The sequence below is a fragment of the Dermacentor andersoni genome, chromosome 10 (genome assembly GCF_023375885.2).
Source record: "Dermacentor andersoni chromosome 10, qqDerAnde1_hic_scaffold, whole genome shotgun sequence".
Classification (NCBI taxonomy): Eukaryota; Metazoa; Arthropoda; class Arachnida; order Ixodida; family Ixodidae; genus Dermacentor; species Dermacentor andersoni.
In genome coordinates, this window is record NC_092823.1 from 6,187,947 (window position 1) to 6,214,819 (window position 26,873).

Here is a 26,873-nt window from a genome sequence, read left to right on the forward strand (position 1 = left end):
TCGTTGTCAAGCTCCGATGATAGTCACTGTCGCGGAAATGGTCCGAGCACAGCACAGTTGATTTCGTCGGCACGAACTTATCTCTCCTCACCGCACGTACCCACTGCGCTGCAAGCTTCTTTTCCTTCGGGAATTTGTGAAACAGCACATCGTCTCGCCCGCCTGTGTTCGCGCAGCCGAATGCTGCACAGAACGAGGGCATGTTGGGCGCCCTTGGCTGTAGGCACTCACGCAGCACAGAAGGAAAGAACAGTTTACGAAAATCGCAAAACAAACGTGAGCGGCGGCGGCGGCGGCAGATCTCTCGTAGCGTCGTTCAGTAAAGCGCAGGACGGAAAGAGGCATGCCAGCACATGTCAGCACGCCGGTCCGCAGCTCGGTTGGCTCGGTCTCCGCCCATGACGTCACTCTCGCCGGTTCTCTCCTCCGCCAACGTCCTCACCCGGCGCTCCGGGAAGCGATGGGGGCATGTCCGCGCGGGTGATTTAGAAAGCGATTTCCGCCCGTTATATTAACAAAACGAAAAAAAAAAAATTTCAGAACCGTAAATTATTAGGTCTGTTCTTCCCAATCCCAGCAATTCATAGAAATTGAAAACCGTTTCAGCTTCCCTTTAAGAGACAGAAAGAGAGTGGTTTGGATCATAGAGCAAACGGGTACAGACGACATTCTAATTGACATGAAGAGGAAAAAATGGAGCTGGGCAGGTGATGTAATGCACCAGTTAGATAACCGTTGGATAATTAGGGTTACAGAATGGGTACCAAGAGAAGGGAAGCGCAGTCGAGGACGGCTGAACACTAGGTGGAACGATGAAATTAGGAAATTCGTGGGCGCTAGCTTGAATCGGTTGGCGCAGGATCAGGGTAATTCGAGATCGCAGGGAGAGGCCTTCGTCCTGCAGTGGACATAAAACATGCTGCTGCTGATGATGACGATGAAATTCATGATGAAGATGAATTTTAGCGAACCATTAGGATGTGAAATTTCTAGTTGTATGTATACTGTTTCTGTATACTGCTCTAAATTATTTGCAAATAGTTGAATATAATGATAGTAGAAATTGTTAGCATGACTTTTCCAATAATCAGTGCTGTTGTAACTTGCCAAATTGTGCATATGTATGTAATCTGCTGTCAGGCTGAGACTTTGGCAAGCTTTATGCCTTTAGTGTCAGCATACCCTCGTTTGAATCAACGAGAAATAAAATTAAATTTCAAATTCAAGACAGCTCAACAATCAGGTTATTTATCTAGGGTGTTGAACTGAAACTTTTTCGGCTTTAGTTTGGGTTCATGCTTTTTGGTTCAGTTCAGGTTCAGCTCCAGAGTAAGAATCATAATGGTTTGAACCAGTTTGAAGCTTTTAGAACCGATTAATTTGGGTTCAAGTGTGGCAAAAAAAAAAGCATTGGTGTGCCTCCACTGTTTGGGAAAACACACAGTATATTTAGAGAGACAAGTTTGTTTAGGTATTGTGTAGAACCACTGCAAACTGTTTTCTTTAGCATGGGCATTAATTTGAAGAATGATATAAGTGAAAAAGTTATTGAATTTCGTGCAATGACTCCAGCATTGGCACATCAGTATGACGTCACTAGCTTCACAATCTTTTTTGTGCATTTGGGCTAATGTACCTCAGTAGAAGTTATTTAAACCTGCCATGTCGTCTTTGGCTCTTTTAGAATGCATTGTCGTCCACCGTGACTGATAAAAAAAGTAAGTAGACTCAAATAGACACTGTCAAAATCAACAACGTCGCAGCAAGTGGGCACAGGATTTCAAGGTGGCGTCACCAACCACTGCGTTTACACAGATTTCTTCTGCCGCTGCCGGTTCCGTAATCATGGCACGAGGCCTCAATTCCTCGGACGTTCAACCAATGATGGCAATTCAATAAGCGCGCCGAATGCAGTGCAGCTTCTTGGCCTGAAGTTTGCTTGTAAGGGTTCCTCTAGACCTCTTGAAAACAGGGGTGAGGTGGCATCACTGATGTATGGGTCGGTGTGGTGGAAGCCACATTGAAAGCTTTAGATGAGAGCATGTGCCATCGGAAGGAAGGTGAGACTTCAGAAGACCAAGCTTATTATCCAATAAAAACACAGAGTGAAATAAGGAAGGAGTGGCCTGTGCAACGTACATCCACTTTTTAGCGATGTGTTCATTATGTGGCCTCCACACCAGGAAGACTGATGCATGCTTCCGTGGTTTCCAATACCACATGACCACTACCTGCGGTTATTGTGATGCGTAGAGAAGCCCTTGCAAACAATCCTTACGCCAAGAAGCCATGCTCCATTTATTGCAAGTTTTAAACAGATCACACTAAAATAGGAGTTTAGTGATTTCTTGTCCATTCAAGGAATTCTGGCACCATACTGTAGTTGTGGGGTCAATAGATATCTAATCGAGCAAAATAAGCAATACTAAAAAAATTTGCATCAGTGCTCGACTAAATTTGCTCGCACTCGTCCGCAATGACCTGCAGAAAATATAGCTAAAAGTAAGATACCTCATCTAATGCTTACCTTCCCATGAATTTAGCATTCATTTTTGTAAAAATGAAAGAAGGTGCCTAGTTCTAAGAGAACACGTAATATCATTTGGCAAAAGTGAGAACTCGTAACTAACACAATTTTATAAATAATTACAGCATCATCAAATAGTATTTCAGGGGAGATAAGAGTCATGAACTATTTTTTATTTTTCAGCATATGTTGCTTAAATTTTGTATCCAGATATATTGTAGAATGCTGATTTCAAATATGTATTTAGATTTCATATATCTCACTAGAAGGAAAGATATGACAGAATACAATAGTCCTAATGAGGTCATTTCTTACGGGCTTTTGTAGTTATTTTTCATTAAAATAATGTGTTTTTAACAATATGCAGACATTTCCAAAGGCCCACTGCACATCCTAAAGCTAAGCAAATACCAATAAAGTATAATTGTAATTATCACAAATAAATATCAAAGTTGGGAAGAAAAAAAAATGTGGCAGTAATTAGCCTGCATTTGATCTAATTAATAATCTGTCACATTTAAGAAAAAATGGAAAGCTTTAGGATGTAGCTGTGATATTACTAAAAAATGATACCTAGTTCACTGAAATGAGTTGATGCAAACATTATTAAAACTTCCGTGAGGCAAAAGCACTTGACGAAAAAAGGAAAGTTAAGAAAATTGCATTCAAAGTTTTAGTGCCACTACCTCTTTTGTCTATTGGACATACGGAAAACCTTTAGGCTCTAGCATGTTGCCCAGGTGTTCCTAAGCACAAGAACACCAAATTTACTGAAATCGATTCATGAAAACTTTATCAAACCTTTCATAAGGCAAGGGCACTTGAAGAAAAACACATCCAGAAAGTCCCTTCCAAGTTTTCACTTTCAAGCGTCGCTCCAAGTGCTGCTTAAACGGAACACCAGCCTCATGATTGGTTGGTTTTGTATTCATGCAATGTTCTTGAAACATGAAACTTTCAGGACTAATCTTGCGAGCTCCTTACAAATATGGAATTAAGATTTTTTTTAAAGCCAGTAAAAAAATGTTAAAATTCTTCTTGTGTTAAAAATTTGGCATGCGACTTGAAAATAATATACTGCAACAGGATAGCTAATAAGCAGGTCTGTTCCTGGATGTTCAAATACTGCAAGTTAGCACTTGCATGTTTGTACCTGTACTTTAGCCAAAGTTATGAAATTCTAAAGTTGCATGCAGCTTTACAAATGTGAATTCTTGTTGGTGATTTCTACAGGATTTCAATATATTTCAGTCTACTAAGACACTATATCAGAGTTCTTGTGCGCTCTTTGATTCGCCTGCATTCAGGGAAAAAAAGAATGATAATTGAATGAGTAGAAGGAACACAGTACTGGTCCCAAAATTTGACATTTTAAAAAAGCAATACTTAAGAAAAAAGTTATTAAAATAAAACTAGGAAAATATAAATTTCAAGCTTCAAAACCAGGAAATAATAATTACAATATACTTAACGCAATATTATTTCGCTGATATAGACATTAGGTGCATACTCCTAACGGAATCTGGAATGCACCAGCATGAACCCGCGTACGTGCGAGAGGCACGTGAATAGGCATTGGCAGATCGTCTGCGGTCTCCAAAGCAAACCTACACGCAGGGATAGAGTGCAATGGTGAGCTTCGCGGCTGTGTTATTGCCGATGCGGTACGAGATTGCATGACGCAGTGACTTATCTCCAGCGCGATCTTGTCGGCTCATCTGAACCTTGGGATCACCACCTCCTCTTTCTTGCGGTAGGAAGCAGAGACGGCTTTGCACTTCGCTTTTCGCTGCCGCGTGTTCTATTCCAAACTTATTTTTTAGCATGGGTTGATTTTCCACTTACGTTCGTAATACCATGAACAAAGAAACGGTGTATCAGCAGTTTTCGAAGCGACCCACTGCCAGGCCTAGCAGACAAGCTCGTCTGCTAGGCCTAATTGCCATAGCAACAGCCAATCAGAAGATGCCTCTCAGCGCGTTAGCAAACTGAGCCAATAGGAGGGCTGCGTGCATCGTGAGCTTCATCAGACCGGCCCCCGATTGTTTTAAGTTTGCACTTTTTCTATGTGGCCATCATCTGTGAGGATGTGGGGAACTGAAAAGCAGAACTTTGAGCTTTTGAATGATACCAAGATGGCGGCCCTCAGCGGCGGGAAAGACAAGAAATAGCTCCGTGAACTCCTGTGTTTCGGCACGATTTTAGGCTCATTTCTTGCCGTCCGTACTGACAATTTTTTCTGGCACTTAGGGTGCGTTTCGGGGCAGATCGTTTTGTTACAGTGTAGATTAGACATTACAGATGCCAAAACAAGTAGTTCCGGAAAATCTATTTTTTTTTTTCCCGCAATTTTCGGTTTTTAAGACCTGTGTGCCCCTTAACTTAGGGGCAAAGTCATTACAAAAATACAAAGAATAAACAATAATTCCTGAAAAATTCACTTAAATTAGTAGTATAGACAAAAAAACATTATGTAGCGCAGACACTGAGCAGTGCGACATCTGTTTTAGCCTGGATGAGTGGAGATCTCGGACTAATACAACTCTTTTTGGGCATTCCATAATGATACATGTTCTAACCTGGCTTCCTCCAGAATACTCGCGCAAACTGCCTCACAACCAAACAAGAACACCAACAAAAACCTATACAAAGAGCCAACAACTACATAATTTCACCATATAGCCTATTAATAGCCGAGCAGAGCAAAACAAAGTCTGCACTCTCTCTTACTTTACTGGTTTATCACTGTCTGCACTATGCCTGGAAAACTTTTCCGAGGCCTCATCGAGCTGCAGGAGCAAGTAGTCACTGAAAGTGCAATTGAGCACCTACAACAACGTGCTTACAGGGCTGCACAACCAATATGCTGCTGCGCCTGCACACAACAAGTGCCACGAGCACAAGCAGTGCTCTCCACGGGGATGTACAGTTCATCCGATCGTGCATGCAGTTGGGCGAGCCAATGCGATCGCCGAGAAGAGCCACACGAGTGTTTCCGGCCAGCACTGGACTGTAATGGGAGAGCGGGTAATAGCAGTACACTGCGTGCCGTGCCGTACGGACACAAGAAGTATTGTGCACTCTCGTCAATTTGCAACAAACACTACCTTGGGCTGAACCTGTGGTAGAACTGGTCAGAACGGTTCCACCAAAAATTCCATTTCGAGTTCGGTTCCAAAATGCCCGAAAAATAATATTAGCTCCATTCGGTCCCAGTTCAGCTGAAAATAGCAATTCAGATCTGGTTTTCAGCTCAGTTCCTGCTTGATTCGACACCCTTTACTTGTCACAGCAAGTAGAACTATTTCATCCGAGCCATCTATTCATTACTCAATTTTGTGGAGACATTATATAATGTAGTCACTATCCAACGCTATCACTATTCCTGATGCAATCATTCCATCTTGTTGGTGCTTCTTTTAATGCAATTGGCATTCTTCGGGAAGTTCTCCTAGTTTGCGGTACGTTTGTCTGTGACACGTCTTTCGCGTCAACTGGGTATGTGCCACTCTTGCAATATAAATCCTTTGAAATTTATCGGGTGCTATAGGCAGAAACAAACCTGTGTCATATATATATCCAGACACTGTTGTCTGAATGCATAGTCGCACGCACACCACGAGCAGACTTTGAAGTGGTGGTGCTAGATGGTGCAGTGTGTCTAGAAGGAAGCACGGGCCAGGCGCCTGGCTGCGATGCACCCCTCACACATGACCAACTTAGGTGGGGGCAATACGGTGCATTGCTACACTGCTTCAACGCTGTAACATAAACGTCGACGGTCACCCAGAGGTGGCTGCAGCTGGAATTTTTTTTTGCAATTGCAACCAACCTACTCGGCCGACCGCATGTCTTGCCAATCTATCTGGTGACGAGGTGTGGCACAAGCTCTCACCTCATTTGCACGGCCCCCAAAGAGGAGCAGCGCATGGGCTCGATAGTCGATCAGCTGGTTCACGGGGTTGGCACGCAGATCAAGGCTCTCGAGGCACGGCAGCGCCCCCACGTGACCCACCTCGGAGACGAGTGCGATGGCATTGTGCGACACGTCGAGCTCCACCAAGGAGTACAGCCGTGACAGCCCTGCCACGCAGCAGAGACAACAGCCACAACATTTTCAAGGGCCATGTCACACATTGTGCTGCAGCAGAGCTTTTCTTTGAGCAAAGTAGTAAGACACAATGGTATAGTACAGTTAAAGATCCATATAACAAAGTTGGCAAAATCAGTAATTTGCTTCGTTATATCCAAAGTTCGTTATATTGAAATTCAATCTTTAATGCGAACATATACAGCCGCCGACAGATTTCTATTTCACAGAAGGGGCCGCAAAATTTTCGGAATTATCGGGCAAGTGGGAGAAGCAAATGGGAAAGAGAAACAAATTTCTGGGATTTGAGAGTTAGCGACAAAAGATATGGTGTCGTGCCACATTGAGATGTCTTCATGTCCGCGGTGCGAAGCGACGCCATCCCCGCTTTCACGTTGCCCCCGCTGCCGATATTGTTACCTGCAGTGAGACAATGCCACCACGAAAAGCGTCGGGGGAGCGAATGCTTAGCCTGTCTCGCTTCAACGGGTCTCAAACTTTAGATTACGCAACCTCCAGTACCGAACGTGTGGGAAGACAGCACACATGATGCCACACCATCTTGGCGCACCCAATTGGTTAGCTGAGAAGGATAGTGGTTTGACGAGCGCTGTCTTCCTGCATGAGCAAGGGGAAAAGATGGGCGGGAGGCAGGTTGGCGTTCGTCTCTATTTTCTAGCGCAGCCAAGCCCTTAGATTGGCTCTAAAATGGGGTGCGTTGGCTGTGTGTGTGCTCAGCCGTGCTACAAAAAGACCCGCCACAGCCTGCCCCCCCTCATCCTTTCCACTTGCTTGCGTGAGAAGGCAGCGCTCGTCAAACCACCATGCTTCTTGGCTCACCCTCACATGCTTTCGTTTGCACCCAAAGCATACAGCATACAGGGCGCTATAGGATCTTATCGCACTAGGACTTTATAGGAAACACAATGCTTATCTTATTTAGGAAAGGTGTTCTTATACACAGAATGAATGTATGTCACCACGGAGCCACTATCATTGAAAACAAGAATAGAACGAGAGATATCAAGATACAGTAAAATGCCACTTGAACGAACTTCATTTAAACGAAGTATTCAGTTGTACAAACTTTTTTTAAAACCCCCACCATCGCGCCATTGAACCCTATGCAAACACCCTTCAGTTTAACGAAATTCAGTGCAGTGCGCAGTTCACTTCTACGAACAGTTTCCGAGGTGCCATGCCATGTCTTCTAGGTCATAGTGAGCACTTCAACAAGTATAAACCGCCCTTTTTGCCGAACTTTTTTACGTTGAGAACCGCGCCGACCGCGCTCCATTACTGTGTTACCGCTTACCGCTGCCATTTAGCGGTTTAGCTTTGAACTGGATTGGCTACCTAAGCCGTAGCCAGCCGAAACCATTGCTGTTTTTTTCACGTTTAGTGCGTTTAGTTGGCTCCACAGCCATAGCTAGCCAGAGCCAGAGCCAGCCACAGCTTCAGCCGTACTAGGCCTATTCGTCCTGGCCTTAAGGAAGTGTGCGCGTGCTAGTTAACCATGAGCGGCAAACGAAAGCGCCTAACACTCGTCGAGAAACGGGACATTTTATGTAGGCTGGACTCCGGGCAGCGTCAACTTGACATTACAAAGGCATTTAGGATCCCTGCATCGTCACTGTCTACGATTAAGAGCCAGCGCCAAGCGATTGCGGCTGCATCGGAGAGAGCAGAGTGACAAATAAATGCGTTGATAAACAATTTGACCACCAGTTCTTTTGTTTTTACATAACGGCAACAAGCTGTCGCACGCTTGCTTATTTCAGTTTAGTGAACTTTCACTTTAACAAACTTTTCCCTGGGGTCCCTTGAAGTTCGTTCAAGTGAAGTTTCACTGTATACCGTTTGAGACGCCAAATGACCCCGACTCGTTTTTTTTTTTTTCTTTCTTTTTTTGATAACACTAAATAGACCAGATTTCGATTTTAATATGTCTGAGTGCTCGTTTACACATTTTTCTTTGCGTTTTGTTGTCATAAACGTAAAGACGGTTAAGTATTTGTCATAGTTCTTATTCAGTTTGAGGCCTTAACCTTTATATTACCGTAAGCCTACTTGTATTGGTAGTCGCGTTTGTCAGGTAACTATACTGCACCTTTCTTGTTGTAAATCACGACACGGAAGGTTCAACTTTGTGCACTTTGGATTGTTCAACATTGTTGCACGTACAGACTGGTGGCTCGTGGCACTGATAGCGTTGGTCTGCTAGACCCATGTTTATTGGTCGTGGTAAGAAAAAGAGAAACCATGCAGTACATGTCCTTGTGCTGTTTATTTCCTTAAGGGACACAGACCTAGTCAAGCCGATTTTGTGGCTTTTTGTCTGTGCCTGTAACCTGTATGATGTATAGATACAAAATAAAGTTCAAAGAAGAAAATCAACAGATATGACTAACTTCCTTACATTTTATTGCCTTAAAACATTTTATTATTGCTGCATTGTAATCACCTCAAACACTGCTTTGCTAGGCAACACTGGCAGAAAAGAGGAATGTGTGCCAATATTCAGTCCCCATTTGTATTTTCTGGCTGATCTCTCTCACCACCATAGCAACTTCGGACATTTTTCAATGCAATGGAAATAAAAGCTCAAGGGGACACAATGCCAAGAAATTTTGATTACGACAAGAACTCTTCACATGCTCCAAGTGTTACAAGAAGTATCCCGTATGTACAGTGTTACACACTGGCCACACACCCCTTCCGAGACCTCTGCTCCCTCCATTGCGGAGGCCCTCCTCCTCTATGAACTAGGAGCAGACAAAGCATCAAGTTGCGTCTGGCCTGCCTGCTCCTCTTCTGCTCGTCGACCGCCCCGTCTTTAAACACACTACTCTCTGTACCTCCATGTAACCACACCCTTTCCTGTGTACCTCATGTTTAATAAACCCATTTGACCACCATTAACCCTTTGAGGGTAGATTTTTTTCGCCATATGCGACTGCCCAGGGTCGATCTCACGGAGGAAGGAAACTAAGGAGAGGCCCTGACGTCACTCTTTGTGAAGCAAAAGTGAAGCCGGAATTTGGCGTTGCTCATGGCGATGCTCCGCCTTTTGGGCCACCCTCCTCTCTTGTTTACATCTTTCTCGAAACCACGCCGCGCTGCGCGTGGTGTCGCGCGCTCGCGCAACATCTGGCAGAGCAGGGTGCAGGTAACACAGCGCAACAAGACACGGTGACTAACGCAAACCCGCCCACTCAGCGCCTTTGCCACGGCCCGAAACCTACCAGAGCAACACGTGTGAGCGCTCATAAACCATAACAACGCCGCCATTGTGGCCCAAAAGGCGTGGCCATATAACAGAAAAAATAAAGCAGCAAAAAAATGAGAACCTACTACGTCATTTCCGCCACACTTTTCTCCTAGCGCGCGGAGGGGGTAGGGCCTCTCCTTAGTTTCCTTCCTCCGTGGTCGATCTTTTTTATCGCAGATTCCGATTCTTCTTAGGGACGTATTTCGAAAAAAAAATTACCATAATTTTTCTAGGGTGACCGTAAAGTGAGAAAAAAATATATTGCGTTGGTATATATGCACTCTTCATTCATGAATAACAACAATAAAAAAGGAAATGAACTTATCAGAATTAAAAATCTGATGCATTTTTATGCACATAGTTCAAGGCTTTGAAAATCCGCACACGAGAATATTTCGCAAGCCTCAAGTGTTCCTGCTCTTACACTAATACGTACGTCTATAGCGTAATCGAACTGCGTAGACGTGCCCACTCAAGAAAACTGTTTGATTGTGTGCCCATCAAAAAAAGCAACATGTGTGACAAACTTCTGGTAATCTTCATCTTATCGTCAACCAGCTAGGGCAATTAGTTTTCGCAAGTGTCTTAAAAAAACAAAAAAAAAAACGGAAACGCATGCACGGCAGCATCCTTTCTATGTGCACCTCTGGAGCACTAAACGAGCGAGAAACAAGCGGTCGCCCTTTGAGCGATTAGTGATGAGATAGCCATCACTTTTCAAAGCGCAAAAAGCCGAAATCGCCCGCGATACAAAATCTATATGGCCGCCCGCGCGTGCGCCAATGCACGAGCGGTAGTATATAGTCGCGCGGGAGCAAGCTAGCGCTAAAACAAACCATGCAACGAAAACCAAGAGAGGGAGGCACGCGAAAAAAATTACCTGTATTCCCACGTAGGGGCAGCACATGACAGAAAAGAAAAAGTTAGAAAATTGGCGTGCTCTTTAAACGTACAGACGGCGCCGTAAATATACGGCATCGACCATTTTCAAACTTCTTTGCGGTGCCGTATATTTACGTCATTGACCGTCAAAGGGTTAACAAAAGTCCAGTGTTCTGTCATCCACTATACAAGTCATAACGAAACACCACATGCCATTACACCTTAGTATAACAAACTTCAACATAACGAAATTCTCGACATAATAAAGTATAACGTTTATAACTTCTGGCCATAGAACACCATATGGTGCATTTTGAAACTCAATATAACGAAGTGTGTTCATACTACAGTGCAGCCCACTTATAACAATGTCAAGAACGAGAAATCACATTATCACAGCTATATCTGGACTGCCACAAAAATTTTTTAAGAAAAGCTGCTGAACATACCTTTGCAGCTCCGAAACCAAATTTTCCACCTAGGATAAAAAAATTGACGTTGTAGAAAGGAGGCTGTGAAAAAATCAAACGTTTATTTATACCTCTAAACAGCGTGTCAAGCGTTAGGCATGCTGAAATAGTCAGGAATCTGCACTTGCTTGCGTGGAAGTTTCAGGTTCACAAAAGTGATGTGCATCGCATCCAACGATGGCGCAAACACTGGCGGCTATAATTCAGCACACATGAAATCAATGAGCGACTCTATCGACAACAGTACGCTTTGCATGTACACTGGAATCGGTGTGAAAAACAGGCCACTGTCACTCTCGTCGCCTCCGTCGCACAATGCTGCCGTCTGTCATGACAACAATCGCTCCATCGGATAGTGCTATCTGCACTCAATAACTCCTCCATTGAAGCACCACCTATTTTATCGCCTGTAGCGATGTGCTCTCAGAGTTCGGCAATGTCAGCGGCTGCCACCGTGTTGGTTTCACACATGGGGGTTTCGGCTGGGCACACAAATCCCGCCGGTTCCGTTTATCGGCATGGTCACTGGTTCTAGCGTCCATGAACGTAGCGCTCGCTGTTTTCAGAATCGTAAATATCATCGACTGGGCAAGCTAGTACTTCGAGTCTTGCAAAATTTGCAGCTTTGCCTCAAGGGACACAGCTTTGCACTTTCACGAAGCACTTACCACTGCTTCCGCGGTGCATTTCCACGCTTGCTGACGGAGAAAGAAATATTGTAGAAAGAGAGCACAGACGCAATTCTCTTCAAAATTGTTTTTTTCTTTTTCTCTGGACGCTTGCCGGCGACACAGACGCGAAGACTGGTGCCATCTTGCGGCATGCTGTGCCAACTGGTGATGCTCTCCATGGCTTTTGCAATCGGCGCGCTGGCGGGACGCACTGTGTAGTAATGGTGGCACATACGAACTCACATAGGCAAACTTTTCGCCCCATCTCAGCTAAGACTAACTTAGCAAAGCAAATTTCACTTATTCTGCATGGAAAACACTGCCTAAAAGGCAGAATTTCTATTGTTATATCCAATATGTGGTGAATATCGTTATGTATGGGCTTGTTTCTCATAGCCCTAATGCATACGTTGATGCTCTGAAGTCAACTCATCGTTATAACCGATATATCGCTATATGTGGTATCGTTATAAGTGGGCTGCACTGTACATGACTTCAATATTACGAAAGTGCACTGCCACCGCAAAGGAATACTGAAACAATAAATCGGAACTTCCACAGATGCAGATGGTCAAATGGTTGAATTACATGTGGCTGCTTGCGAATGCGTCTCTCAAATCGCGCGCCGAGCGACCAAGAGGGACTGCCGAAGCGGAGCCCCATCAAATCCAAGTACAATAACATTCTATCATGCCCTGTGCGCTACATGTTTTAGGTGAGAGTGAAGGTGTGTGAGGATGAGACGAGAAAGTAGGCTGGCTGGTTGAGCACAATGTTCTGGTGCAAGCAAGAGGATAGGGGGGAGGGGAGAGAGCTTGCACACATTTGTGGAAGGGGAGGGGGGGGGGGGGCAAGTTGGCGCCCGCCTCCTTTCGTAGTGCGGCAGTGGCTGCGCATGGCCTTTAGCATGGCTGAGCACATACGCAGCTCACAGACCCTGTTTTAGAAGTAATCTGCTATGTGAGCCGTGAATGGGCAAACTGAGATGGCGTGGCATAGTGCACTGCATTCCCGCACGTATAGTGCTGGAGGTTGCGTAATCTTGAGTTTCAGAGAGGCGTTGAAGCGGAAGGTAAACGAGGCATTCGCTCCCCACTGCCGGTGCTTTTCATGATAGCGTTGTCCCACTGCAGGTGACACTATCAGCCGCAGTGACACTAACGGAGCCTACCACCATGGCCGACGGTGCATCCACCGACTGTTTACTCATGGAGCAGCAGATCGACCTCAGTCACCCTCGTCCAGCCGCAAAAATTGGAAACTTTCTGTGGTACTGACAACACTGATGTTGAAGATTATTCCCGGTACAAGTGCATAAGCGATCACAACTGGTGGGCTCCAATGCTAATGTTGGCCAATGTTATATTTTATCTCCAAGGCACAGCACGAGCTTGGCTCTAAACGCATGAAGTCAACATAACGTGCTGGGTCATCTGTAAGGAATAGCTACAAGACCTTTTTGGGAAGCCCTTTGATCAAATGCGTGCCAGACTCAGATGTCAACTGAATCTTACATTGCACACATTCAAGATGTGCTCGTGCTCCAACGTAAGGTCGACACCAACATGACAGAATTGGACAAGGTCAGCCACATACTGCAGGGCATCAAAGACGATGCATTACACCTCCCCATATGCAAGAACTGACTTGGTAGACACTATTATAAAAGAGTGTCAGTATTATCAGCTGGTGAAGAGCCATCAGATTGTGCAGCAGTTCAGCAGACTGCCGAATACGGCTGCAACACCTCCGTGCAGCGACTGACCACCTGCACATCATACGACCGGACAGCAGTCTTTGACACGGATTATTTACTGTGAGCTCAAACCTAGATATCCCCCGCTAGGGTTCATCTAGACACACTATAATGTGCCCTCCATATTCCTGATACAAGCCATTGTCCAACAAGAGATTGCCAACTTAGGTCTTGCTTCTCTTGGTACCCATTCTGCAATTACAGTGGAATCTCAATAATTCAAACTCAAAATTGCCCAAGAATATTGCTACACGCGTGTGGTATTTGTTTGAACAAGGCACGCGGGCGCCATCACTCGAGAGAAGAGGAGGAAGAACGAACTGGGCTCGCGCTGTGAATCTAACCGGTCAGCGCTGTTAGCCGCTGTTGTAAATATAACCTGTAAATAGTTGTTCGTCTTACTGACTCATCCAAATGAAGTTCACATCGACGACTGGCTCAGCATGTTTGAGCGTGTTAGCCAAAGCTACCACTGGGACCCTACCATCATGCTTGCCAATGTGATCTTTTATCTGGATGGGACACCGTGTGTCTGGTTTCGCACCCATGAGATCGAGCTCTCCAGCTAGGACATCTTCAAAGAGTGGCTTCGTGACCTATTTGGCAACCTGTCAGGTCACCAACAGCCTGCATGAGAAGAGCTTGCCGCCCGTGTCCAGTCGTCGACCAAATCGTATGCCTCCTACATACAGGAAGTGCTCACACTTTGCCGGAAAGTCAATGAGCACATGACTGGGGTTGACAAAGTGGGCCATATCCTAAAAAGGATTGCGGACGATGCCTTCAATTTGCTCATCTATAACGACGTTTCTACCGTCAACGCCATCGTCGAAGGATGCCGCCGCTTCAAGTAGCCAAAAGCCGCTGGGTCGTCCCACAGTATTCCCGGCTCCCAAACACCCTTGCCACGTCCTCTTGCTCCGCTCTTACCACCACATGACCATTTCAAGAGAATGTCACCCGTATCGTTCGCCGTGAGATTGAAGCGGCAAGTCCGGCCCCCCTTCATCCACGACCCCCCTGACAATACCTTTGACCAAGTGGCTCCCACTATTTCCATTATTCAAGCGGTTGTGCAGCAAGAAATTGCAAACCTTGGCATCTCTAACGCCTGCTCTGCCTCCCGACCTGATTCATCGCCCATTCCCATGTCCACAACCTGTAATGACAAGTATTTCGCTCCCAGACCACGCAATCCAGCTGAATGGCGAACCCCAGACGACAAACCGACTAAAAAGGATGTTTACCTTTTACCACGAATCGACGATGCTCTTGATTGTCTTCACGGTGCCAAATACTTTTGGTCCATCGACCTTTGATCTGGTTATTGGCAGATTTCCGTCGATGAGCAAGACCGAGAAAAGACCGCTTTCGTCACTCCAGATGACCTCTACCAATTCAAGGTTATGCCGTTTGATTTATGCAATGCCCCTGCCACGTTCCAACGGATGATCGACTCTCTGCTTCAAGGTTTCAAATGGTCAACTTGCCTTTGTTACCTTGACGACGTCCTTGTGTTTTTTCCTACATTTGAGACGCACCTTGAGCACGTCGCAGCTATCCTTGACGTCTTCCACAAGGCTGGGCTCCAATTAAACTCACCGAAGTGCCACTTCGGGAGCCGACAGATTACAGTGCTAGGCCATCTTGTCGATGCTTCCAGAGTACAACACGACCCGGAGAAGGTTCGAGCAGTAACGGCTTTTCCTGTACCTCAGTCTGTCAAAGACGTCCGGAGTTTTGTGGGGCTCTGTTCTTACTTCCGACGGTTCGTGAAAGATTTCGCAGCAATCGCTCGACCACTCACTGAACTTCTGAAGAAAGACGTACCTTTTACGTGGGGTTCCCCTCAGGCTGCCGCATTTTCACACCTTATCACGATTGTCACCAATCGACCGGTCTTGGTCCACTTCGACCCGTCCGCACCTACAGAGGTCCGAACCGATGCCAGTGGTTATGGGATCGGCGCTGTCTTATCGCAACGCCAACACGGGCACGACCGTGCTATAGCCTACGCTAGCCAGCTCCTGACAACTGCAGAGCGCAACTATTCGATTACAGAGCACAAATGTCTTGCTCTTGTCTGGGCTGTTTCAAAGTTCCGCCCATATTTATATGGCAAGCCTTTCTCAATAATCACAGACTATCATGCATTCTGTTGGCTTTCGTCGCTCAAGAATCCTACTGGCCGGCTCAGTCGTTGGGCCCTCCGACTACAAGAATATCCCTACACAGTGACTTACAAGTCGGGACACCAACACCAGGACGCAGACTGCCTCTCTCGTTACCCAGTCGAACAGGCGACCTCTTCGTCTGATACTGACACCGACGCCTGTGTTCTCTGTTTTTCCACTGCTCCATGTCCCTGACGAGCAGCGCTGTGACCCGTCCTTGTGTATCATCATTGATCGCCTGGAATCGTCACTTGCTGACAGCTCCCTTCGCTTATTCACACTTCAAGATGGCGTACTCTACGGCCACAATGTTCACCCCGACGGCTCTGCATTACTCCTTGTGATCCCTAAACACCTTTGCTCGGCTGTTCTCGACGAACTTCACGACTTCCCACTGCTGGTCACCTGGGTGTGTCACGTACCTACGACCGGATCCGCCGACACTTCTTTTGGCCAGGGCTTGCTCGCTCCGTTCGAAGATACGTAGCTGCGTGTGAGAAATGCCAGCAACGCAAGACACCGTCGACACTCCCTGCTGGGTACCTTCAACCACTCGACATTCCTGCGGAACCATTCTTTCAGGTTGGTTTGGACTTACCTGGCCCTTTTGGTCTTTCTACCCCTGGGAACAGGTGGGTCGCTGTGGCCACGGATTATGCCACGCGCTACACACCATCACCTGAGCGCTTCCTACAAGCTGCGCGCCACAGATGTCACCGATTTTCTTCCGCGCGACGGGATTTTATTACATAGAGCTCCGCGACATCTCACAGACCGTGGCCTGACATTCCTATTAGAAGTTATCGCGGACATACCGCAGTCCTGTGCCACGAGGCACAAGCTATCCACGTCATACCATCCGCAAACAAATGGCCTCACGGAGCGTCTCAATCGCACTCTCACAGACATGCTTGCGAAATATGTCTCTTCAGACCACACTGACTGGGACCTCGCTCTACCCTTTGTCACATTTCCTTATAATTCCTCGCGCCACGACACAGCTGGTTATTCCCCATTTTTTATTCTGTTCGGCCAAGAACCAGCACTGCCCCTCGACACAACCATCCCTGTTCACGTGGCACCGACTAGTGAATATGCACTTGACGCCATCGCCCGCTGTGCCCACACAAGGGAAATTGCCCGTGACCGCATTCTGAAATCCCAAGAGAGTCAAAGGCGTTTGTACGATTGGCGACACCGAGACGTGCACTTCCCGCCTGGTTCTTTGGTGCTTCTATGGTCTCCATCGCATCAGGTCGGCCTGAAAAACTGCTGCTTCGTTACGCAGACCCATACTGAGTGCTTCGTGCCATGACTCTCGTCACCTACGAGATTACCCCCGACGCCCCATCTGCTTCCCAGTCCATTAATATCGTGCACTTTACATGACTGAAGCAGTATCACCCTCCCAGTGATGACATTTAGACGCTCCAGGACGTCGCTTCTGTCGCCAGGGGATTATGCTACAAGCGTGTGGTATTTGAGTGTTTGAACAAGGCGCCATCACTCGAGAAAAGAGGAGGAAGAATGAACTGGGCTCGCGCTGTGAATCTAACTGGTCAGAGCTGCAACAGCTGTTGTAAATATAATCTGTAAATAGTTGCTCGTCTTACTGACTCGTCCTTTGCGTAACAATATGTTTGACTTGAAAGAAGGACTTGTTTTTGATGTTTTGTGCACCGTCGCACGATGTACGAGTGGTGCAAATCATGAAGTATTACGGTGCGCAGGCACACAGCGAGCGAGGACCACGGAACTGCCCACGCTGCCTAACACTCGCTTCCTGATAACAGCAGAAAACGAAACTTCAAGGAGCAAGCTGGTGCCAGGCTGGCGGTGCTGGTGGAGCCGGCATGGAGGCACGCGTGTGCACAGAGATCGTCAAAGATAGTCGAAGACGAGGTAGTTGAAAAGGAGGGAAACGTAATTGCGACTACCGAAGCAGCAGAGTTGCCGAGGCCAGGACTGGGCCTCTGCTGCTGCTTCCCTCTGCATGCTCACGTGTTTATTCCTTTATCTGCTGACTGATCGGTGCTAAGTCTACCTTCTTCATCCTGCGTTCTTAACGCGAGTCATGTGTTATCAAAATGACCAAGTTCTTGCCGCTGATAATAATCATGTTGGTGTGCTCCCTTCTGTTGTGGTGCCATGGCATTCAAAATACAAGGAGAATGAGGCACTGGGTGTCCCCTTCACATGCTTGTATTAAGGGTCTGTCTTGTCGTACAGAATTGGATATGGCGCACCGTCTCCAACAAACTTTCCATTGGGACGTTTCGGTTTAGAAGCATCATTGCAAAAAAAGCACGCGCAAATGAACCCAACTAAGCCAACTAGAACAAGCGCGAGTGAGCTGACGCGAGCAGACGATAGTGCGAAACAAGCGGTCCAGCTGAACCAGATGAGAGTACGAATGGAGCAGTTCGGCAGGTCCACACGATACCAGCTTCCTGCGCATGTCACTGTAGGAGCTCGTGGCTCGCTTGCCACCATGGCAAGCCAAAAAAATTGGCCCAGGACCGATCCCTCCCTCAGCACGCATTTTGCTGCTAGTGTGGCTGGGGTATTACGGCGCGACGCAGAAATGGTGACCTTGCCATTTGAGAGAGGGTGAAATTTCCGCCACGAGTTTGTTTTTCTTCTTTTTTTCCCTCGCACACAGCGTTGAGGGGTTTCTCCTAAGCGTTTTTTATGGCAAGGTCAGAGCAATGCTGATCAGAGGCACCGCTGTGCAATTTGATGCGCTGCTGAGAGAATTGTCGGAGCGCAGTATGTTCGAATTAACCATCACAAATGCTTGCGCATTCGAATTACCATGCATTTTTGCCCATTGGAAAACACATAACTTTGACGGGACCACGGCGTCACTTCGAACAAATTGGAAGTTCAAATTAACTAGATTCCACTGTACTACTCCTATTTTGGACCCTCTGACTGCGAGCCACCAGTGCCCTACGTTTCTTGCTCATCGCAACCTAGCTGACTGGAGAATGACAAGCGAATTTGTTTAAATGGCTCTCGCGTTGGACATATCTCACGACACTGCTGCAGGCGTTGGCTGTCACTACCCCGGTGGAGATCTCTGAACAACCGTCCAGAGCCAAGCCCTTGCCATTTTCATGTGTACCCTCAGATTTCTAAAAACGATAGTAGAACGACTTTAGAACCAGCCGATCACCATCACCCCTAAGCCATCGATCTCGTTCGCTGCAGGCTCGTTACCCTTTCCCACTGCCATTAATTCCTCCAGAAAATTAGCTGATGCAGCTCCCAAGGTGACTCTGCATCCTCAATCCAGCCTGGACATCTGCCAGTCCGTGCACCGTACACATTGCTGACACAAGTACGCCTCTCATCGTAGCACGTGTGCAGCAAGGGTGACTACTGCCAACCTTATTCCCACCGACACCGAAGACTTCGTCTCTTACTGATCACTTATAATATTTTTAATCCCGATGACTATACCCTTGGCCACACAACCAATGTCACTTCTTTTATCAGCACTGGCGATGCAAGTCCAATCCATTGACGACCCTACTGTTTCTCTGCTCCTGAGCGAGACACTGTTCAGACAGAAAATGCACAGATGCTACAGAAGCGAATCATTGAACCTTCGGCCAGCGCATTGGCATTGCCAGTCATCCTCAAAGAAAAAGGACAACATTGGCGGTTTTGCATCGGCTACCGCCATTTGTAAATGTGTAAAAGACTAGCACCTGCTACTGCCTTGTAAGGGTATTGTTGGCATGGCATGAAACCGTACATTTTGTTGCCGACTCTCGAATTCAACAAACTGATTTTTTTTTTCTTATTAAACTTTGCCTTTTCTGATTGCCCAATAATTTTTTGTGACCTCTTCCGTGTAAAGGCCCATTCACACTAGTCCAACATGACACCAATTTCTGCCAGTTGAATGTCATTGACAGCACTTTCTGTCCTGTCGGTGCCCCTGTCTCACTGCACTGACGCCAACAGTCTGCACATGGATCACATGCGAGAATGGACTCGTCGGCAGAGTCAGGCAATTTTGTTGTCACACTGCAACGACACGACCATACAAGACTGAACACGGCTGCACCTTCAATGCGACAGCCAGCCGCTTCGGACCAAGTTGTCATCCTGCACTGTTTCGTCTTGCTGGTCTCAACAGGTACCTGCATTTGCTTCCTGTTAGAGCAATGTTGCTTTGGCAAAAAACTACTAGAAACAACTCGGCACTTTTTCCAAGATCTGTTCCCAGTTTCTTGGCTCATTAGGCATAGCAAAGGCGGCTATACAAGCTGGACATAGGCCGAGATTAATATGCGCTGTCGGATCTCAGAGGCCATACATCATACAATCGAACCCACTTATAACAATATTGAAGTGCCACAAAAATTCCACTGTTAAAACCGGATTGCACGAAAATGATCAAAGAGGGGGATGGCAGAGCCGATGTGAGAAAACTACAATGGTGGGGAGGCCCAGTGCCCCTCCACACCACCTTTCTCCATCTGGCTGCTGATTGTGTTCACTCGTTTAACCGTTCCCTGGGTGCTCCGGTTGTGTCTAACAAGTCGCGGCTGTTGGCGTTAAAGAATGGCATTGTTGTAACTGCAAAGAGGGGTCACGGGTGGCAAGCGATATGCGAACACTGCTGAGGCATTGCTTTGGTAGCCCCAAAAGGAGCCTTTTAAGAAATGCGAGAAGGTTTTCCGCGGCAGCCTGTCAGCTTGAGAAATCCAGAAGAAATGCAGAAGCAAGATCGCCACAAGCATCTCGCCATGTACTTCTCACTGGCTTGCATGAGAAAGCCCTGTGTCTGTCAGCCTTGCACGCTTTACGCTAAGTTTGCCCACATCCTTCTCCAAGACATCCAGGTGCTCCACATAGGGCAGCAGAAGGTTCCTCGTGAAAATGAAGCCCCCGAGGGACTGAATCATCTGCCGGACCTCCTGTGTGGGCAACGTTGAAGCAGTTTGCCCTACCGCGTCATCGCTGCCGTCGACGCAACCAACAAAGACGAACGCGAGCAATTAAGCTGTTTGCAGAACTGCGCTGAATGAGGAGCCAGCGAGCAATATGCACGTGGTGCAGTTGGCGCAGTCAATTCATGTTTCGGAGAGTGGCACGGTGTAGAGCTATGGGCACAGCCCATTCATGTTCGGAGGGGTGGAAGGGTGACGGGAGAGAGACAAGCAGAGGAGGCTGGAAAATGAGCATGCGGCGGCCCTTGGAGCAGCGGGCCATCGTGCAGTGGCTCAAATTTTTTCTTTTCTTTTTTTCTTTTCAAGGATTTCGCGTTTCACCACATTTCGGCTTGGACACCCAGCAACCAGACTTCATCATTATAACCGATAATGCGGTATCGGGGGGTTGTAGTAAGTGGGTTATTTCACCATGGAAAACATACAAAAGCTGACGGTGCAGCAGTTTCTCATTGATATAACCGACATATTGTTAAAATCGGGATCGTTATAAGTGGATTCGACTGTAGATATTTGCTTGTTTCTTTCTCGATAGATGGTGCCACAACTTTTTCACCTTAGCAAGGCTATGGAGCACAGGGTGCATTTTGCATTTGCCACTGCTTGTCGTTTGTTTCAAATACAGCATAAATCAACCAGTGCTGACCAGAGATACTGATGAAATGCTACAAAACATATGGATTTGCACATACTATTAGCGTCGCATCACTCAGAGACTAGCTGATATGAGCGGCGGGGCTTCACCAACGGCTCTCAGTGATAATTTTGGTAGCAGGTTTCCACTTTCCATGCTGTGTTGCCGCTTTCCACTTCTGCGCAGACTATATGAAAAGCTGTCCATTTCATGTTGCTATGGGCAAAAGTGAACTACACTGAGCTTGAGAGACCACAATCAGTGTCGCATCGGTCTGGCATGACCGGTCGGTTCAGGCCCGCAGGTAGCGAGTATACGTGCACGAACTCCTCGGCTGCAGGTAGGCTCTCCAATGAACAAGATCAGCACTGGCTCTAGCTCGACACAGACTGCTGGCAAGGGCTGACGATCATGCATCTCAACTTCGGAAGTTGTCCAATGTATTCATGTCCGCAAGACAACGGCACGTGATAAACGACACCCTCATCACAAGAGACAAAACATTGCACCTTGCATCATTTTTTTCTCTTTGCTATTGCACGAGTTTGTTTCCTTGCAAAGGACTGAAAGTTTTAGCGGAGCCGAAAACACATCAACACCTACTTGTTTTTCAATCTTTTTCCGGTTGTGGGAAGCCTGGTAGATATGCAGAATAACGACTATTTTGTTGCACACAACCGAACCTGCCACATCTTGCTTCTCAGATTGCGCACTGATGATTCCCAAGTTAATGCGAAGGAAAAGTGGTAAAAACTTGCCCCGTATGCAGAAGGAAAGCGTGCGAGCCTGGCGTGTTCCGTCGGCAGTCAAGGACGAAAGAGCACATGAATGAAGAGAATACAGAATAGAGCTCGATGTACTAGAAATATATTGCAGAATGGTTGCTTGCTGAGCTAGTTGGTTCAGTGCAACTTATGTAACCGCGTGAAACTTAAGGAAGAAATTACGATAGAGACTGAGTGAAAACAGCGCTGACTTCCAAAAGTTTATTCTACTGTTGATGCTAGGCATATGTATACATACTGTTAGATATGGGGCCATTTCCTGAGCCTACTTCGAGTTCCCCAGACCACATCGAATCGCACCACTGCTAAGTAAGGAATGCAGAAGCAGATGCCACATTCCTGAGGCACAACACGTGCAAACAAGTTGGCGGACCCCACTTCGTGTGCAGCCGGTGGAGCTATTCACTGCTTGGCTCTTCCTGAAAGTGAGAGGAAGGGGCTCTTCCGTCCTGGCACTGTTGCGGGTAAAATGGGTCCAGAAGCAAGACGGCTGTAATGCGCCGTGACAACCTAGCAGCGTCGCCCCTGTCCGCCTTTGAAGAGGGCAGTTGCAAGCCAGCGAGGCAAGACCGCAGGGAGAAGTAAGACATCGTGAAATTCTGCCCGCCTTGGTCCACCGTCGCCCCCACCTGGCTATTGTGACGGCGAGTTGTAAGTCAGCAAGGCAAGACCGCAGGGGGACCAAGCGGCAGCTCTCTTCGCCGGGTATGACACCATCGCACGGGCGCCTACCATTGGCCGAAAATGGCGCCATCTGAGCGGGCTCGCCCATTGGCCGAACGTCGTTTTAAGCCAAGACACCGAAGGGCTTAAAAGAGGCAGACCGGGAGCAGCAGAAGAGCTTCCTAGAGGATTCCTAGAGCATTCCTAGAGCATTACCTGATTCATCTCTCTCGAACTTCTTGCGACGGGCCGCAGCGTCCGAGTTGCTGCCGGCCCGTAATGACTCTACGACTGTTAATTGACTCTCACTGTAAATAATGTAAATAAACCTCCCAATTGTTTCATCCCGACGTCCTCCTCAACTCCTACAACAGGCGCCAGCGGTGGGATTTCCTCCAACTCCTACAATACGAAGCGCCAGCAGGAAAGGAAAAAATAAAAGGGAGAAAGGAAAAGAACAACAATCAGCATGAGTGGCACAAGGTGATATCACCAAGCTCCTAATCACCAACCATCCCAAAACCCTAGCGCTTTTTTTGGTCAATGAAAGTGATGCCATGCTTACACACCCCTCTCCTGCACAAGCAATCTTGACCGCCTCAATAATCTCGCTGATCCTTGCATTGAGAAACAGTCCCGCTTTTTTTTTTTAACTCAGGCACACATGGCTTGGTACGACGATGCGTAGACGTATCACATTTACGGCAGTGTAAGCTAAGCTGGCCCTGATAACCATCACTTGTGCCCTTTTAGTCTGGTGTTTATGCATCTGCCAGCCTGTATACCGCATCCAAAGGGGATGCTTTCAGGTTGCTCATCCATGACAGCATATCAGCTGTAGCCAAGAGCTTTCCCAGTACCGTATTTACACGACTGTAAGTCGACCTATATTTTTAAATTTGAAAATCTGAAGTGGGGAGGGAAGGGTCGACTTAAAATCGAAACCAAAACATGGCACTGTAAAAAAAGCGAGACCAACGGGATATCAGGGGAGCTACAATGTAGTTACAATTTTATGTTTGCTCCACAGCCCCACCCGTAACTTTCCGCTATCCCATGCGTTTGTTCATATTTCGGAAGGGTTCTTTAACATTTATGAGAGTTTTACAGTGCACACAGCGCTCATGAGGGGGTGGGGGGGTGTTCAAGGAAGTGCCGCTGTTCCATTTGCGGCAGCACCCTCAGAACAGTGGTGTTTGCGGGGAGTATCGATAGTTCATGGAAGAGCAGACGCCACTCGCGTGTTTCTCTCATTCTATGTGTCTCTTTCCCTGTAGCACTTTAGTTTCATACATTCGATTTGACTGCCGGCCACGTGCTACTTCTGTGCTTCCTCAGTCGTCGTGAGTGCTCCGAGTCCACTAAACATTCGGTGCTCGTTCACAGCAGCGTTGAAGAGGGCTGCCATCCTTTGCGCCGAAGAAACAAATCACAGCGCAGCGGGCCGCAAGTTCGATTTTTCTTAACGGGTGGTGCGAGAGTGGCGACTGCAGCGAAGCGAAATTTTCACCTGTGACGGCAAGTGAGGAATTTCCCACGTGCCGAAGTCTGGATGCTTTCCGGAGCTGTAGGCTAAGCTTGCGGCATACGTCGCTGAAATGCGCAATCGGTCCCTGCCAGTGAAGTGCGACATGGTCATGAAACAAGCCCGGATCTTCGCCTTTTAAAGACCTGCTCCGCTGTGAGTACGAGTGGCTGGCGCCAGAAGTCCGTGAAATCACGTCAACCTGACCTGCCAAAAGAGCCTCCCTTATGGCTACGTGTGGTTGGGTGCATTCGGCGTGGGCTGCTGTTCCACAAGATGTCATGGTGCGGTCGTTCGCCAAATGTGAAATTTCGCGGGATGACGACGCGCTGCGGGACCGTAGCAACGATGACGATGGCAACACTAGTGAAGATGAGTAGTCCTGTGACCATGTCAGCTACTAATAAATTTTCGTTATCGAATGCGCCCTCAAGTAAGCTCTCCTGTTTTTTTCCCCTGTCACACGATATGGGGGGGGGGGGGTCGACTTATATTCGAGTCGCCTTACAATAGTGTAAATACGGTACTTCAAGTGACCATTTTTCAGGCGAAATAGAGGTGCAGTGTTGATACAGCCACATTTCATACGTTTATTTCTCGTTTTTCGTCCATTTTCGATAATTCGAAAACCCGGTTAATTCGATAATTTTTCACGGTCCGACAGACTTCGAATTGACGAGGTTCTACTGTAGTTTGTATAGGCTACGTTGAGTCTTGTACGGTGAAGGCATGCTTGGTCTTCTCTGTTGAGGTCTCGCGGCATGTAAAAGCCGCACGATAGATCTATTTTGTACAGTATAGGGGTCCTATACTGGTAGCTGGCATCTGTCTAGAGAGATCGCTGGAGACGCCAAGCGTGTGCAGATACCAGTGTTGCTGCACCTTTTCTAGAGAAAGATATCAGAATTATTTCTCTGGAAGTGTGCAAGTTTGGCAGCATGGTCAGCCTGGACGTTGCCTTGTATTCCGCAGTGGGCTGGTTACCACCGCAGCACAATACTATGATGCAGTTCGCAGGCTTTACTGCATAGGCGTCGGATGTCCATTACGAGTTGCTCCTGCACGCGTGGCAACTTCAGGGACTGCAGGGCCACTCTTGAGTTGGTGAAATATGAATCAAGACTCAGCTGTCTGCTCCATGATGTAAACAAAGGCTGCCCGCAGTGCAGCTAGTTCAGTGGCTGTAGATGAAGTGCGGTGACTGAGAGTGGCAGAGATGGTAACACTCACAGACTGAATCCACACACACCAATGGCAGATGACGTGGGTGTTATGGAGCCATCAGTGTAAATATGACGGTGAGCCCTGTAGCTGCTGTTAACATGCTCTAGAGCAAAATATGTCAGTGCTGGACCACGAGTACTTCTTGTTCTTGCTCTTGCTCAGAAGCTGTCGGTACCCTCAAAGCCGATGATCAGCTCTTTGTCCAGCATTGTCTGTGACGAAGTCCAGCACATGCTACGAGAAACATCCTTCAAAACAGAAGCTCAACAGCTAAAACCTGACATCTCCCAAATGTTTTAAGTGCAAGCTTTGAGGCAACTTGCCCGACCTTCCTTCCCACTTCACACCGCATCCCCGTCTATGCTAGTCTGTTCAAGCGGCCTCATATTACAATGACCCCCGACAAGCCCTAAGGAAATCAGGTGTATGGCAGGCACCTAATTGCCGTCCCCTTTGCTTTCCCTGAGGCAAAGCTGGGCATGTCTACCAACAGTGCTCATATCGAGAGCTCAGACATGGCAGATTTTCAGCGAACTCTCTGTGACCCAGGTTCAGCCAACGTCCTCCTGAAGTTGGATACGTCACCCAGCAGTGCCGATTCTCATCAGTGTGACACCAGTCACGCTCCCCATCGCCACGGTGGTTTTCTCCGACTCGCCGTATGTATTTTGAGTGGCGTGGTGCAGAATCAGTTGCCCAACCCAAGCTGCTAAAGCTAACCACAGCGACCTTTGGGGGCGAGGCCACTCAGCCTGGATGTGCTCAAGGAGCCCCGCTGACAGGTACGTGTGGACCAACGATACGTTGACGACGACAGTACCTGCTGATTTTGGAAGAAGGATTTCCTTGAATATTCCTGTAATGTTCGACAGTAGCAAAGTGACTGCTTTAGTGGACACTGGAGCGAATTACTCAATAATAAGCAAAAAACTGGCCACCCTTCTGAAGAAAGTGACAATGCTTTGGAATCGAATGCCAGTTTGTACAGCTGGCAGCTGGCGGACACAACATTGCACCCCTCGGCATGTGCACGGCACGAAAACAGACTCGTCGCTTTACGTTTGTTGCCAGCTTGAGCATTTTCCTGCAGTGTTCCCGAGACGTAACCATCGGCATGGACTTTCTCAGAGAGCACGGAGCTATCATCGACATTCAACAACGCCTCGTAACTTTCTCAACAAACAGCGCCGCAGTGACGAACGACACCATCCACCATCGAGCATCTCTTCGTGTC

At 47.3% G+C, this 26,873-nt stretch overlaps 1 protein-coding gene across 2 annotated transcripts in view; it reads right to left on the reverse strand.

Moving 5' to 3' along the window:
- Window positions 1–26,873, reverse strand: part of LOC126519716 (nischarin-like) — a 187,035-nt gene that overhangs the window by 64,113 nt on the left and 96,049 nt on the right. For both annotated transcript variants that reach the window (XM_055065375.2, XM_055065374.2), the window contains exon 8: window positions 6,423–6,610. In XM_055065375.2, coding sequence (XP_054921350.1) covers window positions 6,423–6,610 — 188 coding nt within the window. The remainder of the gene's footprint in view (window positions 1–6,422; window positions 6,611–26,873) is intronic.